A 22500-nucleotide genomic window follows, 5' to 3' on the forward strand; every position below is an offset into this window, starting at 1 on the left:
GGCAAAGTCCTGCGGCATGGAGCAGGTAAGTGAGGGGAAAACTTGCGGAACTTGGTTCTTAGCAGGTTTTTTCTGGGGGGTCACAGGGGACATGCCTAAAGTTATGCACTGCATCTGGCAAACTAGTCACATATCATAAAGATAGGATGGCTCTCTATGTATTATTCCCCATAAGATGTGACCTCCCTTGTAGTGTTGGAAAAGCATTGAGTGGGGCCTGTGTTATATAAAAATATATGTGTGTGTCAGAGAGCTTTGCTTACCTGCAGGCCTCCAGGCGATGCTCCATTCAGTCTTCCTCCTCAGAGCCTGCAAGCAGGCAAAACGCTGACCTCCTCATGGTTCCAGGCTGCAGGCTGCAGTTTGCTGGAACAGAGAGGTCCCTTCCTCCCAAAATCCCCCCCCCTCCCCCTGTCGGGAGGGGCATTTCCTGTTTGAGATTGCTGGGGGGGAAGGGCGGGTCAGTGGCTTAAAGGAAGGGGCGGCCCTTCCTTGTTTGTTTGTTCCATTCAATACTTTGGAACTGAGGAGAAAGACCAGAGCGGCAGCACGGGGCGCCGAGGACACACAGTGGCCAGAAAGGATATTGCAGTCTTCAGAGGACTGTTTTGTCAAGCCTAGAAATAGGCTGTTTCTTTTCCATCTCATAGTTTTTCTTTGCAATACTACTCAGGGGGACAGAATGTTTTTTCTTTCCTGGATTTGAAACAAAAACGAAAAAAAAAAAAAAAAAAAAAAAGTCATCTAGGGGAGAGGAAGCATTTTTCTATCCCCCAAACAGGTGTTTGGACAATTAACTTTTATAGTTCCAAATACCAATAGGTAGCAGGTGTACCTCGGTATTGTACCATGGTATGCCGCTGTTTTCCCTACAGGGAGCCTTGGGGCCATCGGGATCTGGGGCTGGAGCTGACGCGGGTCAGTCCAACCCTAAGATGGTCACGGAGGAGGTATTACTCACCTCTTTAAAAGAGATGCAGAAAAGCATGGGAAAAATGATATCCGCAGCTATGCGGGGCAGTAAGCGGAATAGATCTCCGTCGCCCGAGCGCGGACCCTCAGAAGAGGAGGTCCTTTCCTCAGGGGAATTGGACGACCTCTTGGACACGGACCAAGTAGGTTCAGGGATCGAAGACCCGGATACAGAGGAGTCTGGGGCAGTCTCCCTGAGGGAGAGCTGGTGGATTCAAGGATTGTCGGACTTGGTCCATAGGACATTCAACTTGCCAGTACCAGATCTCCAGGTATCGACGGTTTCAGCTTTGGGCTCACTGAGGGCGCCTCAAAGCAATGCTGTGTTTCCGATCCATCCTCTATTAGAGGGAATTTTGTTCCAAGATTGGAACAAGCCAGATAAGATCTTCTTACCACCTAAAAGGTTCTCTGTCCTATATCCTATGGAAGAAAATTTTTCCAAAAGATGGGCTACTCCTGCAGTGGACGCAGCCATCTCATGTGTTAACAGATCGTTAACATGCCCTGTAGAAAACATACAGGTGTTCAAGGATCCAGTTGATAAGCGCTTGGAAGCACTACTTAAGAACTCCTTCACTACTGCAGGGGCAGTAGTACAGCCAGCTGTGGCTGCGATTGGGGTCGCTCAAGCATTATCGGATCAATTTAAGCAGATGCTTAAACTTATTCCGGCCCAGCAGGCAGAAAAATTTTCGGATGTCCCTAAGGCCATATGTTTTACGGTAGACGCAATCAAGGATTCTATCCAGCAAGCGTCACGTTTATCGTTATCCCTTATCCATATGAGAAGACTCTTATGGTTAAAAAGCTGGGAGGCTGAGCCCCCATGCAAGAAGCTCCTGGTAGGGTTCCCCTTCCATGGAGGACGACTCTTCGGAGAAGACCTAGATAAATACATTCAGACCATTTCAAACGGCAAGAGTACTCTCTTGCCAACTAAGAAGAAGGTTCAGGGACCTGCGTTTAAACGACAGTATTCCCCTGGGCAGGGGCCCTCTAATGCCAAGCAGTATCGACGGCCTCCTGCAAAAGCAAACTTCGGCTTCAACAGCAGATCACAAGGACAGGCTGTTAGAGGCAAAAGGCAGTGGTTTCGCAAACCAGCAAAACCAGCCCCCAAGCCAACCTTATGAAGGGGCGCCCCCACCCACGAAGGTGGGGGGAAGGCTGCGACTCTTTTCAGAGATTTGGGAAGCCAGCATTCCCGACGAGTGGGTACGGTCTTCCGTGGCCACAGGCTACAAATTAGATTTCCTAAGGTTTCCTCCTCCTCATTTCCAGAAGTCGAGGATTCCAAACGATCCGGAAAAGGGAGCCGCATTAAGATCGGCATTAGATCATCTACTTTCCCAGGAAGTAATAGTAGAGGTACCAGTCCTGGAACAGGGGCTGGGTTTCTACTCCAACCTATTCATCATCCCAAAATCCAATGGAGATGTCAGGCCAATTTTGGACCTAAAGATGGTAAATGCATATCTAAAGATCCGCTCATTTCGGATGGAATCCGTGCGGTCAGCAGCTGCCACACTCCAGAAGGACGACTTCATGGCGTCCATAGACATAAAGGATGCCTACCTTCATGTTCCAATTTATCAGCCACATCAAAGATATCTACGCTTCATGGTGGCTTCGCGTCACTTCCAATTCGTGGCGCTTCCCTTCGGGTTGGCTACGGCCCCCCGGGTGTTCACGAAGGTCCTAGCTCCAATCCTAGCCAAACTAAGGATCCAAGGGGTCACGATCCTAGCATACCTGGACGACCTCCTAGTCATAGATCACTCGTCTCCCGGCTTGGAGCGAGCAGTGGCCCTCACGGTCCAATACCTCGAGAGGTTCGGCTGGGTCCTAAATCGAGAAAAGTCAGCTTTCCAGCCCACAAAGCAGTTGGAATATCTCGGCATGAGATTAGACACAGAACAACAAGGAGTGTTCCTACCTCTGAGGAAGGTAAAAGCCATCAAGGAATTAATCCTACTGGTTCTAAGCAAGAAAGAACCGACTATTCGCCTATGTATGAGGTTACTAGGCAAGATGGTGGCCACATTCGAGGCGGTACCATACGCCCAGAGCCACACTCGCATCCTACAGGCAGCCATCCTGTCAGCATGGAGCAGAAGGCCACAGGCCTTGGATATCCCGTTGCCGCTCTCATCAAGAGTCCGACAAAGTCTGTGTTGGTGGTTAGACCCTCAGAATCTACTGAAGGGGAGGTCTTTCAGCCCAGTGGCTTGGAAGATAGTGACCACAGACGCCAGCCTGACGGGCTGGGGAGCAATTTTGGATGGTTGCACTCGCCAAGGTACTTGGGCAAAGCCAGAGAAGCAGTTGCCCATCAACATCTTGGAGCTCAGAGCTGCTCGACTAGCCCTCAGGGCTTGGACGTCAAAATTGCAGGGGTTCCCGGTGAGAATTCAATCAGACAATGCCACGGCCGTGGCACACATAAATCACCAAGGGGGAACCAGGAGTCAAGCCGCTCAGAGAGAGGTGAGCTTGATTCTTCTATGGGCAGAGGCTCATGTGCCCTGCATATCGGCAATATTCATTCCAGGAGTGGACAACTTTCAGGCGGACTTCTTAAGCCGCCAGACTCTATGGCCGGGGGAATGGTCTCTGCATCCACTAGTCTTTCAAGCACTCTGCCAAAGATGGGGAGTGCCGGACGTGGATATCATGGCATCGAGACTCAACAAGAAACTAGACAGGTTCATGTCCCGCTCAAGGGATCCGATGGCCTGCGGAACCGATGCGTTGGTTTGCCCTTGGCATCAGTTCAAACTTCTTTATGCGTTTCCCCCGCTCCAGTTACTACCCCGCCTGCTGCGCAGGATCCGGGTGGAGCACATACCAGTCATCCTGGTAGCTCCAGCATGGCCCAGAAGGGCATGGTACTCACTAATCTTAAGGATGGTAGTGGGAGACCCTTGGACTCTTCCTCTACGGCCAGACCTGCTATCGCAAGGTCCGATCCTCCACCCTGCCTTACGGCATCTAAATTTGACGGCCTGGAAGCTGAATCCCTGATTCTCAGGGGTAGAGGTCTGTCTCAGAAAGTAATCTCTACCCTAATCAGAGCCAGGAAACCGGTCTCTAGGGTGATTTATTACAGGGTCTGGAAGGCCTATGTAGGCTGGTGTGAGTCCAAGCGATGGCTTTCTCGCAAATTTACCATCGATAGAGTATTAAGTTTTCTCCAGCTAGGAGTGGATAAAGGATTGGCATTAAGCACAATCAAAGGACAGATTTCTGCTCTGTCAGTGTGGTTTCAGCGGCCGCTGGCCACCCACTCGCTAGTTAAGACCTTCCTTCAAGGGGTCTTACGTATTAGACCTCCAGTTAAATCCCCGCTTTGTCCGTGGGATTTAAATCTTGTTCTGTCAAGTTTACAGAAACAACCGTTTGAGCCGTTGGCTGATATTCCTTTGGTTCTACTGACAAGGAAGTTAGTATTTTTGGTTGCCATAGTTTCCGCAAGAAGAGTTTCGGAGCTGGCAGCCTTATCCTGTAAGGAACCATATCTTGTTTTTCATAAGGACAGGGTCGTTCTCCGCCCTCATCCTTCCTTCCTTCCGAAGGTCATATCCAGTTTTCATTTGAACCAGGATTTGGTATTACCATCCTTCTTCCCTAAACCTACTTCCAGAAAGGAAGGGTTGCTGCATACCTTGGATATTGTCAGGGCCATGAAGGCCTATCTTAAAGCTACAAAGAAGATCCGGAAGACAGATGTGCTGTTCATTCTACCGGATGGGCCCAAGAAGGGGCAGGCAGCTGCAAAGTCCACCATTTCTAGGTGGATTAAGCAATTAATCACTCAGGCCTACGGCTTGAAAGGGTTGCCTCCTCCAGTATCATTAAAGGCTCATTCTACTAGAGCCATGGGCGCCTCCTGGGCAGCACACCACCAGATCTCTATGGCTCAAGTTTGCAAGGCGGCAACCTGGTCTTCTGTCCACACGTTTACAAAATTCTACAAGTTGGACGTAAGAAGGAATACTGATACTGCCTTCGGGCAGGCAGTGCTGCAGGCTGCAGTTTGAGACCCTCGGATTCCGGGGGCTCCTCTTGTTCGAGTTAAATTTAAAAATTTTATTTTTCTCAACTAAGTTGGATTTATTATGATTTGAGTATATCTCTAAATTAAATCCTTTTGTCTTGGAGATGTTCTCCCTCCCCTCATTGTAAGCATTGCTTTGGGACATCCCATATAGTAATGAATATGCCGCTCTGTGTCCCGTGATGTACGATAAAGAAAAAGAGATTTTTAATACAGCTTACCTGTAAAATCTTTTTCTTGGAGTACATCACGGGACACAGAGCTCCCACCCCTCTTTTTTGAGGACCATTTTGGGAGGCATACTGCTTGCTACAAAACTGAGGTACTCCTCCTATGGGAGGGGGTTATATAGGGAGGGGCATTTCCTGTTTGAGATTGCCAGTGTCTACACCTGAAGGTACTCCATATAACCCATATAGTAATGAATATGCCGCTCTGTGTCCCGTGATGTACTCCAAGAAAAAGATTTTACAGGTAAGCTGTATTAAAAATCTCTTTATTCATGACCGTTGAAAATTGTAACCGCAAAAACTCCCTGATCATCCTCCCCAGAGTAGGACAGTGTTACTATGGTGACACTGAACTACTTTGTTGAAAGTATTTTTTATTTATTTTTTGTAAATACTGTTACCAGTCATTGTCCCAGGTCACCACCACATCAGTCATATATAATGCTATACTGCACTGGTGAAGGTTTAATCCCCTCCCCCCCCCATTTTTTTTCTCTTTATTTTCCAAAGAATTGTGACAAAAAAATGAAAACTTCAAAAAGTCTACTTTACAAAAGGGTCATGGGGGAATTTGTACTGTCCTAGCATTTTAGGTACTCAAGAAATAGGCAGTCGGTACATCAGAATTGATACATTTTCATATACATATATATTTTTATATATATATATATATATATATATATATATATATATATATATATATATATATATATATATATATATATATATAATCCTAGTTTGTAGACGCTATAACTTTCACACACAACAATTATAGGGGGTCCCCGACTTACGAACGCGTTAAAGACTCTCGCTTTGTTAAGTCGGACATGTTCGTAAGTCGGGGCGTGCATGCGCAGAACGGCAATTACGAACATTTTGGACATTTTCCGAGGTTCCGTCTGGCCGCGCATGCGCAGAACGGCAGGTAGTCCCCACAGCATCCCGTTCGTAAGTAGGGGTTGTTCGTAAGTCGGGGACCCCCTGTAACTAGTTATGGACTGCCCGCCCCAGTTGTACTGCAGCAAGTTGACTTCCCTGCACGAATCGGCGTCGTACATCGGGCGCATACATGGCAATTTGTGCGCGCGCGATCGCCCATTCACGAGCGGGGGAGCCAACCAGCAGGTTGGACTGGTTTGGCTGGAATCTATTTTCGCTGGCCACCCGCGATCACTCCAGAAACGGGCAGAACGAGGATCTGTCAGTGTAAACAAACAGATCCCTTGTTCGGTCAGGGGAGGGGGGAGAGATTGTCTGTCTGTTCCTAGTGATTAGGAACAATGCTCTCTCTCCTCCTCCAGTCAGCCCAGCCCCCATACAGTTAGCAACACCTTCCGGGGAACTCGCTTAACCCCTTGATCACCCCCTAGTGTTAACCCCTTCCCTGCCAGTGACATTTATAAAGTAGCTATTTTTAGCTCTCTATTGCTGTATAAATGTTAATGATCCCAAAACACTGGTGTTCAAATACCGCTGAAAGAAAGCTCTATTTGTATGAAAAATATAAATTAAATTTGCATATAGTAGTACATAACCATGCAATTGCCAGTTAAAAGTAGCACAGTGCTGAATAGCAAGAAGTGCCTTGGTCATAAAGGGGGTAAATTCTTCCAGCGCTCAAGTGGTTAATGACAAAAAAATCTGCTCTGATATGGACATGTTTCTTCCACACCATTTTATTTATTTTTTTTAAATCTGTATTGGTTGCAGCTTTATCTTTTTTTGCAAAAGGAATAAATATGTATAAAAGTTGTAAATTGGGGCAGAATGTTTTAGACAACATGACCTCAATCTTTTTTTATAAATATCTTTAAACTTTCATCTTATCAACTTTTTTTGCTGCATCTGCTATATTACAACGCTCTGTAAACTGTATATTTGTATAGCCCAATATTTATACTTGGAGGAGCTCCAGCCCCCACCAAAAAATTCAGCAGCTACCAATACTGTAGCTGCTGGCTTTTAATATTGGGACGCTTAACTGTCCAGGGATCCCGCGATGTCTGCACACCAGCCAATTTTCAATCGGCTACAGGGTGCTTCCACCGCCATTCCTTATAAAAGAAACCGGTAGTGAAGCCTTGCGGCCAGTTCCCTACTGCTCATGTGCGAATCGTGTTGTACTTTGAAAACCCACTCCATCCCCTGAAAGGTGGAAATGGAGGAAGAGAAGGCAAACAAGCAGAAATTTTGGGTGGAGCTCCGCTTTAAACAGTCGTATTTAAAGTTACAGTAGAAAAGATTGTTTTGTTTTTTCTGGATTATATTCCAGAAAGTAAAGTTTAAAAATGTTTTTTTGCAGAGTTCAAGATTACGTAAAAATGTTGTTCTGTCAAACTGCTTGCCAGCAATATGGCAGCAGCTAGTCTCTGGATCTCTCATTGAGAATCTCTGATTTAGACAGCACAAGTTCATTGCCCTTTACCATTCTAACAAAAACTCAGCTCTGCATACATTCTATAACTGTCATGTGTGGGTCGCTGTATAACTGCAGTGATCTTTCTTTTGAGCTGCATGCCAAACAACATTTCCGGGATCAGCAAGAACTGTACATTGGCTTGTTTCTGAGCCATCATGCAGCAATCCAAGATAAATATCAGGTTTGATACAGTCTTTTGTTATGTGATTATGTTTGATTGCTATGTGCATCATGGGGATGAATAGTTACAAGGTATTTAATGGAAAAAAGCAGTTCCTAACCAATCTTGTGACACCTAAAAGAACAATATTGCAGTGCTTGCTGGGTGAGTAGACTTCAGAACTCACCACAATGCAATCTATTTATCTCCATGGATACATTTTGATTGGATATGTAATGTTGTGCGGTTTAAAGATGTGTGTTGCCTGACAAGAGAGCTAAACTGAAAAACCAAAAAAAATTCTTACCCGCTTCTCAAGTTGTAGTTAATACAAGATTTTTAAAAAAGAAAAAAAAAAAAAAAAAAAAAAGAAAAAGTGCAGCGCTGAATATTCAGTGAAATGAATCAAAAAATATGGTGAATAATCAAAGTTCAGTGAAAAATCAATGAAATTTAAAAAAGAAAAAAAGGGGGGGAGGAGGACACGCCCCCAAGTGATGTGACAGGTGAATGACCTGAAAGGCAGCTAGAAAGTGAGATCTAGCTGGATAATGTGTAATATAAACACACCGTGATAAGTGATGGGACACAAAAATAAATGATAATGAGAACCTCAAATGAAGTCCATATAATTTATACGTGTAACTCCAAAATGTAAGTGTGATAGTCCAAGGTCAAAATGGCCTATACAGTCCAAAGAAATATATATATACAATGTATTTCCTTTTTTGGAGTTGGTCAGAAGTTCTTTGTGGAAAAGACCAAATGACTGTAGAGGAATGGAAGATGGTGAGATCTTCTCATAGTAGTATCCAAATAAACAAATATAAAGATGGGTACTCTTACCGGAAAGTGTGGACATACACGTCAGCGACGGTATGTCAAACACGCATGTACGAGCTCCTAGGCAGCCGTGATGTCAATGGGGAAGCTGTTTGATGTGCCAGCCTTTAATCCGCCAGGACGGGTCCAATCCAATGAGAGGAGACAGCTCGTGCAGGTGTGGTTCTCAGATGAAGGAGCGTAATATGCAGGCCAAACGTAGAAACCATGTAAGGGAAAACGTACTCACATAGTGCGGTTAATCCCAAAACAAGCCTTTATTAGGCATGGAAAATAAAAGCCAAAATAAACAGAAAACTGGATAAAAATATATAAAATAGATAAAAAAAGTACAAGCCCAGTGAAAGACGAGTACAAGTGATCACAAGTAAAATATGGCGTAATGAGCGAGTAGCGTATGAGCTATGTACCCGACATGTTTCGAGCGGCAGAGCTCTTCAACTGGGGCATAACAATACAAGATTTTTGTCTTGCTCTTGTTCGGTCAATGAAGTACAATTCTTTTCAGGGATGAATAAAATTCAGGCACTTAACTGTCAAATTTGCGGTGCTATTCGGCCACTATCGGGGCGCTTTTAACCCCCGCTAGCAGCCAAAAAAGGGTTGCAACCACCTGCAAAGCGGCGGTATAGCCACGGTGCCCATTTATTTCAATGGGCTGGAGCGGTATACATACCACTCCCTCACCGCTTCAAAGATGCTGCTAGCATGATTTTTTTTAGTGTCCTGCCAGTGTACCGCTCCAGTGTGAAAAGCGGCTCTATCGGGGCACTTTGCAGGTGCTATTTTTAGCATTCTAGCGCTTCCAAAGTGCCTCAGTGTGAAAGGGTCTAATTGGTTTCTATGCAGAGCTGCATCAGATTTTGCGCACAAGTTTTAGTAAATCAACCCCACTGTGCCTGCTAAAATTTAAGATGGGTCTGTACCTTGCTTTCCCAAGCAGGTTGCCCATGCCATGTCTGCACTTTAGTATTATAAACATAACTAATGAAATGGTGATAAACCCTTAAAAAGAAAATATAAGCCTTATTTGGCAAAAGCAATCTAGATACTCTTGAGGTACACCGATCTCTGCTTTGCTGTGTCGTATAGCATAAAGGAAATGCCTTTTAATATAATATGGTTTTGTAACTACTGCTGCCCTGCTTGCTTTTTAGACTACATGCAAAGATTTTACACAATGGAAATTAACCCCAAGTTCTCATCCTGCTACAAGCCCATCTGGGAACTTATCCCTGTGCCCATCAGATTACAGTGTAGAAAACCATGAAATTGAATAAAATACCATATTGTATTGTTTTCAGGATATATATTAAATGTAGATACTCAGAGGTAGAGAAAAGCTGCTCCATATTATACACAGTTGTGTGAATATTGTAAATGATGTGGAGGTTTGCAGGAGAACCAGTATTCATGTATATCAGGGGTAGGCAACCTCGGCCCTCCAGCGGTTTTGAAACACAAGTCCCATGAGACCTTGCAAGACCCTGACAATCACAGGCATGACTCCTAGAGGCAAAGTCATGATGGGATTTGTAGTTTCACTGCAGCTGGAGTGCCAAGGTTGCCTACCCCTGATATATATGGTGAACACAGATTTGCTGATTACACACAATATGATGACACATATCAGTGGGCACAGCACTGTCATGCGTGTCCGTTTCTCCGAAAACTTTCATTTAACAAAAGTAAGTGTTTATGATCATAGCTAACTGCTTTTCCTTCCAAGAAGGACCTAGGGGACATCAAGCTTTACAAGTTTGAGGTCCATGGATATGATACCTAAAGTTGACCATAGAGGGTAGTTTGAATATAAATTTACAATATGTTTTAACAGCCTTTTCACAGTTTGTCATTTGACATTTTATAAAATATTTACCTTCACCAAAATTAACTTTCATCTGTACGTAACTTTTGCTAAACTGGAAATGAAATTGACACAATCCCAAACTTCTTAGGATCATCCAGATTAATGGATTCCACGTTATTAGAAGGTGATTTTCAGGATGGCCAAGCCTCTAAGAATGTTAAACCCCAGTTAGTTATTGAACCATTGGTACTGAGTCCTGCAAACTTCCTGATTTTAATCTGTGGTGTCTGGTTGTGCATGGGAATATAAATGAGGTGGGATTAGGAATGCTTTGTTCCCAATTTCTGTATGCAAGACTGGGAGGACTTCCATAAAGCTCTCCGATAAGATTATATAGGCTGTGCTTTACAGCCCACTGCAACAATAAAAAAACATAAATGCAACAAAGTGTCAAATAGGATGCACATATCGGCCTAAAACTATAATTTTAGAGGCATCTTGGTTTAATGCTAAGCAAGTGACATTGTAAAGATTTAAAATTTAAGGTGAATCTTTATCCAGGCTATGGACATTAAAGTATTACTATGTTCGTAAATGAGCTTCAGCCCTGGTTCACACTGGTGCATTTTGACATGCGATTTGACATGTCAAATCTGCGGAAAATTGCCAGCAATGGCACCGTCCTAATCGCTGCGACGCTGCACCGATTTCAAAAAGTAGTTTCTGTACTACTTTTTGCAATTTTGCAGAAACCTGCACAGATGTGTCTGTAATTGTGGCTGAAATCGGGACTGACAAGCGGGAGTGAAATCAGCTGAACTCGCACGGCTTCATTCCCGCAGCCCAGTGTCAACCTGGGCTCAAAGCAAGCCCTTAAGAGACCTCTTCAGGCAATGTGGATCAATTCATCCCCAAAGTCCACAGCTCAGCTCCCCCTACTCCTTCCTTGCAGAGCACCTGTCCTGTTTACAGTACAGATTAGAAGCCTGAAAGACTGCCAAATCGCTTCTAAGAAAGGGGAGCAGGGGAAGCTGAGCTGCTGGCGAGAGAACAACTCAAACTTTTTTACTGTGAACTGCAGGGATGACTTATGCAGGCCATTTATGGGTCGAATGCCAAACATTTTGATGATTGAAAATGTTGTGCATTTTGTAATCTAATGGTGCCACGATCGATTTTGAAATTCAATCAAGCCTTCAATTTTTCAGCTCATGTTATGGAAAAGAAAATGTGACTGGGAATATACTTTTCTTTCATGGTTGCAGCCCATGCGCATTTCTTTTTCAATTATACGTCTCACAGGATTCTCCCATCATTGATTTAAAAATGTATTTTTCAAAACTTTTCCAATATACCCGATCACTCAAATTCAATAGCCGAACGAAAATCGTCCATTGCTGTGACCCCACAGATGGTCAAAAATCGTTTATAGATTGTATAAGATAATAGTGTATATATATTTTTTTATTATTATTGTATACGTGCAAGTATAAAGGGACCTATACACTCAATATACTGTTGTATTCATCTGAATTTGAAAAAATATCGGTGGTGGGGCCTTTAGTTGACTTTCGGTGGTTCTTCGTGCATTTCAAATATGGGAAAATGGGTTTGGCCTTTTGGAGGTGCAAAATCAGAACAAGCTTAGGGCAGAGAAAGGGTTAAACAAATGCTGGGGTTGGAAAGTAGCTTTAGCAGTAATACATATATAATGAACAGCGGCACAGCATAACTGCACATCAACGGCCTTGATCCAGCATTGCATGTTTTTAGGACTGAGATCAGAGAATGATTGTAGGAAAACCAAGGACATCAATTTAAACTGACCTGAAAGATTCAGCTTGACTCTGACTTAATTTTTTTTATAAAAAATGCCTTTCTAAATTACTAGGGCATTTCTGGAAATTACATTACTGATTGGCACTGGTCAGATTTTCATAGCCACTGCCCATAAAAGGTCAGCTATTGGGTTCATAAATACAACAGACATTAAAAGGCATATAGGGATTTTTGTGAGAAATGTATTTTATGTGTCGGACAGACTATAATTGATGTTTTGTGTATCACATTATGCTACAGGGGAAAATTGTTTTGAATGGCTATTGTAACAGAAATCCACTTTCAATAGCAGAAAGGAAAGCTAAGTTTCTTATTTAGAGGGAAAAAAACAGTATAATCAGTGCCACACTAGGGAGGTCATTTAATTACTGATCATATATAGATATATAATGTACATCTATCTATTCCATAGACAGGGGTAGGCAACCTTTTGAAAGATGGAGATCTACCTGGACAACATTGAAGAGATCAAAGATCACGGTGGTTCAGCACCCCCCCCCCTTTTTTTTTTAGAGAGAGAGAGAGATTAACTAGTAATCCCCCAATAAAAAGTAAAGACTCTATTAAAAACCAGGAAAAATCTACTAAAACTGTTACTGTAAAAATATAAACTTGGCCCACCTTTTTAAAAGTTGGCTTCAGTTAAGTTTTTTTAATGTCTGGGGAGAAAATTGGTTACCCCCACAAGTCTGATGCCGGAGTTCATCATGAAAGCAGAGCATCTGGTACTGCAGGCTAATTTTCTTGACTCCTTTTTAGGCCTGGCTATTTGCTCTGATTTCTGGCCAGTGCAAGTATTTTGTAGGGCGGCATAGATAGGAAGGTAGCATGTAGGATGGCGTAGAGAAGTCAGTAGTATGGTAGGGGTTGGGAGGGCACAGTATTGGTGGGTCAGAAAGGAATGGTGCCCTGGATATCAGGAGGGCTGTGGCATTAGGAGGGCACAAAAGTTGTTAATGCAGATTAGCGCAGGGAAGATGCAGTGGTACTGATCCCTGCCAGCAAACATCTCTCACCTTCCCACATTGTATCCTTGGATCTGTGAAAGGGCCAGTGGCGATGGGTGTGCAATATCCATAGGAAGCGCTTGGGTGTGTTCAGAGAAGAGCCCAATCCCACCCAAGCTATTCCGGAGGCTTATCCCTGCAAGGAGCGGGGACTGCCTCTGCAGCCTGGGATTAGGCGAGTTTGCACATGTGCCACTCTGGAGCAAGGACTGGGTCGGCAACAGTGGGATGTCTTCACGGTCTACTTGTTACCTGTCAACGGCGCGCAATCTATGGTTTGCCAACCCCTGCCATAGACACTATCACTTTCAGGCAAAAGAGACCAAACACAAGCAAAAGTTGTCTATATAATGTTTTCCATAACATAACTAAAGTAGATTGTTTGATTATTGTAATGTTAATCACTGGTGGCATTTTCCTTCTTAAAGCGGTGGTTCACCCTTATTGACAACTTTCCATCATTAAATTAGGCATAGTAGCGCGAGCTACAGTATGCCTGTATTTATTTTTTTAGTCCGGTACTCACAGTGCAATCCTAGCGAGACGATTCCGACTCCCCGCGGGGAATGGGCGTTCCTATCCAGAGGGAGCATGATTGACGGCCGGCTATGGCACGTCACGCTCCCCGAAGATAGCCGGAGTAGGTCTCGGCTCTTCACGGCGCCTGCGCACAGACTATGCGCAGTCGCCGTGAAGCGGCAAGTCCTATTTCGGCTATTTCCGGAGAAGCGTGACGCGCCATAGCCGGCCGTCAATCATGCTGCCTCTGGATAGGAACGCCCAGGAGTCGGAATCGTCTCGCTAGGATTGCACAGTGAGTACCAGACTAAAAAAATAAATACAGGCATACTGTAACTCGCGCTACTATGCCTCATTGTATTTTATTAATAGGGTGAACCCCCGCTTTAAAACTTGTGAAGTTATTTAATTTGCCTGGACCAAACATGTAGTAGTATGTTGCATTCCACCATTTACCAAATGCAGACATTGAGAAATGGCCTGTGGTGTCAATGAGTCATCTCTTCCCCATGTCATTTTAAAAGTGTTTGGTTACCTCCTCCGTACCATTTAGTATATAAGCACATATTGACGCTATATATAACCTAAATTAAAGGGTCTAGTTATGTTTTCATTAGAAGTTCATGCAGATGTCACCCAAGACTGATGCGGTTTTAACATTGGATTCAACTGGGGAAATGTGAATCCTGGGTGAAAGTTGTGTGGAAACCTTTATAAATTGACCCCTGTGTGCTATATAAAGTACCATGTTTATGCACTGTAGTAATACCCCGCAGACTTGCTGAATGTATTATGTGTCTTGGAAATAAAAAACCTAGTAGGTTGTACTCAATGCTTTGTTTATTTACTTTGCAGGCTATGTGGCTGATGCTGCAAACAGATGAGCCTGAGGATTTTGTGATATCTACTGGGGAGGTCCACAGCGTTCGGGAGTTTGTGGAGAAAGCTTTCAAGCATATCGACAAAACCATTGTGTAAGCAAATGACTGTGCACCATCATTAATGATATTGTAGCTTTAGAGCAATATATGCAACTGATTACAAATCATAGCAGTTGTTACACTCAGCTCATTGGCATGCTTAGTGAATTTAAAGTAATTATCATTATCAGAGGTTATAGAAACGCAACACAGGTGTGGTTGGGATATTAAACTTGTAGATGAATGCTTTGCTTACCTTTTGGTGAGAATAGTGCATACATAGTTAGGCATGTTTACTACGAAAACACAAGCTTTCAAAATCCCTTTCAGTACCTACAATGTTCTATCATTGCTAACTCTGTTGGTACCAAGTATTGGAGAATTGTGCTGACACAAGAAAATTCTGAACTTTCCTTTCCTGATTGCAGAGTTTCCCAATGCTGTGCTACTCAATCTGTTCTGGTGGCAGAAGTACACGCTTTAGTAAAATCAGATTTTAGCTGGAAATAGACTTCACATCTGGAAGATTTTCATGACATCAGGGACAGTTTGCACATTTGTAACAAGTACCCTACACCTCAACCCAGTTAAAATGGCCATTTGTCAGATCCACTGATAGTGGCATATTTGTAGGTTGGAGTACAGGCGGTCCCCTACTTAAAAACATACGACTCACATACGACTCCAACTTACAAAAGGAGGGAAAAAACAGGAAGTGAGATGAAATCTACCCCTAGGAAGGGAAATTCATTTCTGTAAGAGTTATTATGGGAAAAAAGTATCCACTGATGCTTCATCACTAGTCCATGTTTCCCTAACAGCCCAACATTTTCGAAATCCAATTTTCATTGAGACAGGAAGTGAAGTGAAATCTTCTGCACAAGGGCACAGACAGCAAAACAAATGATACAGGGGTGATAACCCTTCCCTATGCTATCCAAAAAGCTTAAAAATAGATCTTTTGGCTGGAGCTACACTTAAAAAAAAAGTTTTGACTTACAAACAGATTCAACTTAAAAACAAATTTACAGTCCCTATCGTGTTTATAACTCCTGGACTGCCTGTACAGGGGTTGTAAAAAAAATATGGAAACGCTACATGATTTCCTGGTGTTAAAGGCGGCATAAACGCCAAACATACAAAGGACACTAGACACACCAAATTGGATTAATAAAGGTCACGGCCTTGTTTATGGATTTTCACAAATCTAAACCATTGAGAATCCACCATAACTTTTAATGAATAAATACTTGAAACTGTAAACAAAATTGGCCAAAACCAGTGGGGTGCTCTTCAGATATCCCTCTGGTGACTGGCAAAGACCCACCCCCTTAGCCTCCTGCTTAAATAGGGGTCCAAGGAAATTATGGGAGGTCAGTTGACTTTAAATTACCTATCCAAGAGGCCCCCAGAACAATCGGCTGACTTTTTTTGACCTGTCACAAAACTCTTTATTGAAATCAGCGGGGGCTCTAAACTCCTACTGCAACCATTCCATGATTGCAAGGAGGGCCTTAAAAAAGGCTATGCCCCCCCCTTTCCTCATTATTTTGCTTCTGCTGTGTGATGAGACACCTAGCTAACAGGCGGGAAGCTTTACGTTACTCATTCATTACGCACACTGCTAGTAATAGAGAGTCCTGTTGGAGCTTACTGAAGACAATACCAGGTCCTTTGGGTCTGGTATTGGTTATTTAGCAAAATTTAAAATTTTACGCTGTGCTGTAAAAACAAAATAATAAGATGAGATAAAGGGAGCTGCCAGAACCTTACTCCAGGATACACTATAGGATACAATATTCATGCAAAGTTCAGCACTTCAAATATAAAATGATAAACCAACAATGTTTCCATTAGGATCTAAAGAGTAAACACAGTTGATTGATAATAAATGGCTTCAGCCAAACATTAACCTTGAGTGAAAAATGTTTTTGTGTTCAACTTCTCTGAAAAATGGCCAAGAAATCATAATTTCTGCCAGGGTATGTGCTCTTATGAGCACAACTGTGTGTGTGAGCAAAAAAAATATATATATATGTAAAGTGTGTATGTGTGTGTGTGTATATATATATATATATATATATATATATATATATATATATATATATATATATATATATATATATATATATATATATATATATATATATATATATATATATATATATATATATATATATCTCTATCCTCTAACTCTCGTTTTGAATTGTACTGTTGCGCAAACTGTTGGCGCTATGTACAAATCCTGTATAATTTAATATATATTTGGTCTATGTGTGCATGGTAGCCAATCGGCTTTAACCACTTGCTTACTGGACATATATACCCCCTCCTGCCCAGGTGAAATTTCAGCTTCCGACACTGCGTCGCTTTAACTGACAGTTGCGACAATTGGGAGCCGCGACGTGGCTCCCAAACAAAATTGACCTTTTTTCCCCACAAGTAGAGCTTTCTTTTGGTGGTATTTGATCACCTCTGTGTGTTTTTTTTTTCTTTTGCGCTATAAACAAAAAAATGTGTACATTTTGAAAAAAAATCTAATTTTTACCTGTTGCTATAATAAATAGCCCAATTTAAAAAAATATATATATTTTTTTCTCAGTCGAGGCCGCTATGTATTCTTCTACATATGTTTGGTAAAAAAAAAAATCGCAATAACGAATGGTTTGCGCAAAAGTTATAGCGCCTACAAAATAGGGGACAGAATTATTTTTTTTACTAGTAATGGCGGCGATCTGCGATTTTTATCGGCACTGCGACAATATGACGGACACTTTTGACATATTTTTGGCACCATTCACATTTATACTGCGATCAGTGCTATAAATATGCACTGATTACTGTATAAATGTGACGGGCATTGAAGGGGTTAACACTAGGGGGTGAGGAAGGGGTTAAATGTTTGCCCTGCATAGTGTTTCTAACTGTGGGGGAAGGACTGACCGATCTGTGTCCCTATGTACAAGGGACACAGATCGGTCTCCTTTCTCCCTGACAGGACATGGATCTGTGTGTTTACACACACAGATCCACATCCTTGTCTCTGTAACTGCCGATCGCGGGGGCTTGGCGGACATCGCGGCCGCTAGGCACGCGCATCAGCATCTCAGTGATGCGGCGCACGCGCGCCCCCCAGTGGCTGGAGGCCGTATATAGACAGCCTCCCGGAAATTTAGATCCACACTGCAGCCGTATAAAGTCGTACGGCCGTCAGGAAAAGGTTAAGCTTTGATAAAACCTGGAAGCCGATTGGTTTATATGTTCTGTGCAGAGCTGCACCAGATATTGTACACGCCAGTTTTAGTAAATTGTTTTCCCCCCCCCCATTATTTTTCCACTTCTGTTACAAGACAAAGCTGTGGTAATGACAGGTGTAACATTGCTGGATTTTTGTCATGAGTGACAGGTGAAGCCTTTAAGCTATGAAAGTTTTCCAATGCAGGTGTTTACTCTTTCAGAGGCCGAGTCTTTCTGCTAATGAAGTGGTGTCACTGTAAATTAGTACTATAATCTATTTGAGGCACAGTATCCTAAAGCAAACACTCCATGGTGGAAATATTTTTCAAAGCCACAGTCTGGTCTGCAATTTTTTCAGCTTGTAGAATGCATGGTTTTGCTTACATATTTTGTACTCTCCTTTTTAACACGTGCAAATTAAAGTGATTGTAAACGCTAAATAATAATAAAAAAAAAAACATACCTACCTGTTCTGTGCAATACTTATGCACAGACTGGCCTTGATCCTCCTCTTCTCCACTGTTGGTGCCTCGGGCCCCCCCCCCCCGCCAGCCAGCCAATGCCCACCACTTGTGCGGCTTGCTCCCAAGTTGCGTCTGTGTGTTCATAGACTCTCACAGTGCAGCTCTGCAGTATCCTGAGCCCCAGCTCCCCCCTCAGCTGTGTCTGAGCCAATGAGGGAGGGACCTGATGTTCTTGTGCACATTGCTGGACCAAGATCTGCATCCTGAAAGTTTTTTACCTTCATGCAGAGACTGCATTATGGGTAAGCATTTAGACCCACGTTAAGCAGCATTTAATAATGTAGATTGGCGCAAATATATTTGCTTTTGTCCCTTTTAATGGTGCCCTTTATTAGTTTCCTTCTGTATTGTATGCCGTTAAATATATATAATATAGTATATGAGGGGTTTTGGGACTTAAATTAGGCCCCCATGACATACTATAGTCATACGCCTCCATCCCTGAATCTGAAGGAAAAGGTTTGGGACTTTAAATGAAGCACAAGTCAAATAGCTGGTAAAGTGGTGATGTATATACAGATATCATGATGGAATATTATCGTTCTAATTCATATCATCTATAGACAGGTGCTATAAATAACACATTGCAGTATAACGTATAATTGTGAGGCTGGCTTGTAATCCATGTGATGCATATTAAAATCATTGATTGCATAAAGCTCATGATAATGTAAGTTGTAAACGCATTATTGTAATGTATACAAAAAGCTTGACGCATGCTTTTTTGTGTGGAATTCACTCCACTTCTTCAGGAGCGGATGCAAGGTGCGTATCTGCAAACATATACCAATGTAGTTTGAGGGTAAACACGAAAAAAGATAAAGGGGGGGAAAAAATATCCATCACTGAGTTACTTACAAGTCGGCTCCATATTCAGCATGTGGTGTTGCAAATTTATGGCTGTCGGATGTGTCTGTCCCAGAATCTGGGGTGAAAACCCCCAGAGGGATATGGGTCTCTGTGTCATAGTAATTATAAAAACAGGTGACAGCTGCAGTGAATATCTAAAGAATATTGAATTGTGAATATAGTGGGTGGTGCTGTGTGCTTAACCACTTCCATACCTGTTTAGTTTTCAGCGCTGTTGCACTTTGAATGACAATTGCCCGGTCATGCAACGCTGTACCCAAATGAAATCTTTGTTTTCCCCCCCACAAATAGAGCTTTCGTTTGGTGGTATTTGATCATCTCTGCGGTTTTTATTTTTTGCGCTATAAACAAGAGCAACAATTTTGAAAAAACACCATATTTTTTACTTTTTAATAAATATAAAAAAATAAAAAATAAAATTAAAAAATGTCCTCAGTTTAGACTGATACGTATTCTTCTACATATTTTTGGTAAAAAAATAGCAATAAGCATATATAGATTGGTTTGCGCAAAAGTTATAGCGTCTACAAAATAGGGGATAGATTTATGGCATTTTTTTTTTTTTTTTTTTTACTAGTAATGGTGGCGATTTGCGACCGTGACATTTTGGCGGACATATCGGACACATTTGACACGTTTTTGGGACCATTCACATTTATACAGCGATTGGTGCTATAAAACTGCACTGATTACTGTGTAAATGTGACTGGCAGGGAAGGGGTTAACACTAGGGGACGCTGAAGGGGTTAATACGTTCCCTGGGAGTGATTCTAACTGTAGGGGCAGGGGGACTCACAAGGGGAGGAGATCGATCTGTGTTCCTCTGTACTGGGGACACACATCGGTCTCCTCACCTCTGACAGGAGGTGGATCTGTGTGTTTACACACAAAGATCCACACTCCTGCCATGATTGCCGGCAATAGCGGGTGCCCGGCGGACATTGCGGCCGCCGGGCACGTGCACCGGTTCACGAGCAATGCCGGTGGCGCACCCCCTAGCGCCCGCGATGCAAATGACATATGACGTCCACTCTGAGGGAGAGACAGTTCCTGCCAACGTCATATTACTATGGCTCGGTAGGGAACTGGTTAAATAAAAAACCTATGAATATTAATAGGATGAAAATAAATGCAGAGCATGTGGGGAAAATAAGTGGAAGTAAACCAAATCCCAAGTGTGGAATAAATAAAAGTATTGCATTGAACCCGCCATAAGTCCTGGTGCACACCTATACATTTTTAAGTGCGTTTTCAGTTTTGCGGAAACGCACTACAATCCATTTAACATGGTTTTCTATGAATGTAGTTCACATCTGTGCATTTTATGGAAAGGGCCAGGGACTTTTTTTCTGGCTTTTGGTTTCATTGACTTCAATGGATCAAAAATGTGTATTGAAAAAGACAAAATGCACCTGGAACATGCAAACTGCAATCTGCATAGGTGTGAATCAGGCCTTAAGGCTGGTTTTGACATCTATGCATTTTTAGTGCTTTTTGCATTTTCCAGATTTGCACTACAGAAAGTGTTCCATAGGAAATCATGTTACATGGACTGTAGTGCAAATCTGCAAAATGCATAGGTGTGAAACCAGCCTAAATCTCCCACAGGGGATTCATAGAGTAAATGAAAACAATACTTAATTAACCCATATAAAAGAGAATCTCCCAGACTGATTACCTAGTGATCCCACGTGTTTGCAACATGATCCGGGTGTGGTGTGCAATGTCCTCAGGAGAGAAAGAAAGACTGTAATCCAACTGGGGGTGACATATATACCAAAGGCCTTGCCCCGGATCCCTCCCAGTGTCACGCTGGAAAGTAGTCATCGCCTGAGCGGCAGCCGACGTCCTGCAATTGACGCCAAAAGGCCTCTCATAGATCAGCTGCTGTTATAAAGACGTGCTAGCGTAATGGTGCCAAATTTAACGCCATGTGTCCGGTGCAAGGCGTGGCACCGATACGCATCATGTGGGTGCCCACCCAATCTCCCACGTCCCAAGGGGGTGAAAGGGAAAAGAGGTGGGCCACAGATGCAACTCGCAGCTCCCAGGTACAGAGACAACTAGCCAGCCCAACAAAGCAAAACCACATACGAATAAAAAAGGTAGCTAAACCACAAAAGTGGGGCAAAGTACTGAGTGAATATGAATAATAAACATCATCTGTAAAGAATCGCAGACCACTAAAGTTGAAATCTGCCACCTGTAATGAAGAAAGAAATGCATGCCTCCATCCCTACATTTTATTATCTGGATTACAAGCCAGCTCACAATTTTACTTTTATACTGCAATGTGTTATTCATGACAACTGTGCATTCACGAAGTGTGTGTGTGTGTATATCAGCAAAGGAGCAAGATCCCTTCTTCTCATGTCTCCATCTGATGGAGACATGAGAAGAAGGGATCTTGCGCCTTTGCTGATGCTCACCGTTTACAACACTGAGCTGCTGGGAACCAGTGATCGAGTTTGGAGCTCTGAATTTCTGGAATTTATCAGTGAATACATGAGAGGAATTTCCGGATTGTACCAGGGATGACCCTTGGAGGTGCTGGAGACATCATCACTCTTACCTTTGCCTATTTGACCCATTCCTGAGGGGTTTTGGGTCCACGTCACATGGTAAGAGTACCCATCGTATACCTTTTTTTGGATTCATGTTTATATTAACATTGGTTTTATCATCAAGACCACCATCATTGCTCCATATCTCATCGTGTTTGCGAGGAATGTTTGATTGACTTTATCAACCATTTATATGTACCCCCCTCTGAAGTGACTCATGATCACTTTTATTAATACTTTTTAGTATTGGACTATATTCACTGTCACTTTAGGTCTCGCATATATATATCTGCCGTTGCATATATATTGTTTATACACGACTCACTTTGTGCACATTTGGTCGCACCACCATTTTTTGCATATGTTCACATCCTGACCATACAGGTCTAGATTTATTCATTAGCGCAGCACAATTTTATATTTCAAGGTTCAACAGTTAACCGTTCATGTCAGAGCACAAACCAAGCCATGAAGTCCAAGGAATTGTCTGTAGACCTCCAGGGTTGTATCGAGGCACAGATCTGGG

The 22500-nt window shown here is 42.8% G+C and overlaps 1 protein-coding gene across 1 annotated transcript in view; it reads left to right on the forward strand.

Annotated features, from left to right (window-relative positions):
* GMDS (GDP-mannose 4,6-dehydratase) overlaps positions 1-22500 on the forward strand; it is a 699766-nt gene that overhangs the window by 561911 nt on the left and 115355 nt on the right. The window contains exon 9 of the mRNA XM_040353629.1: positions 14715-14833. Within this exon, the coding sequence (XP_040209563.1) occupies positions 14715-14833 (119 nt within the window). The remainder of the gene's footprint in view (positions 1-14714; positions 14834-22500) is intronic.

The sequence above is a fragment of the Rana temporaria genome, chromosome 5, assembly GCF_905171775.1.
Source record: "Rana temporaria chromosome 5, aRanTem1.1, whole genome shotgun sequence".
NCBI lineage: Eukaryota > Metazoa > Chordata > Amphibia > Anura > Ranidae > Rana > Rana temporaria.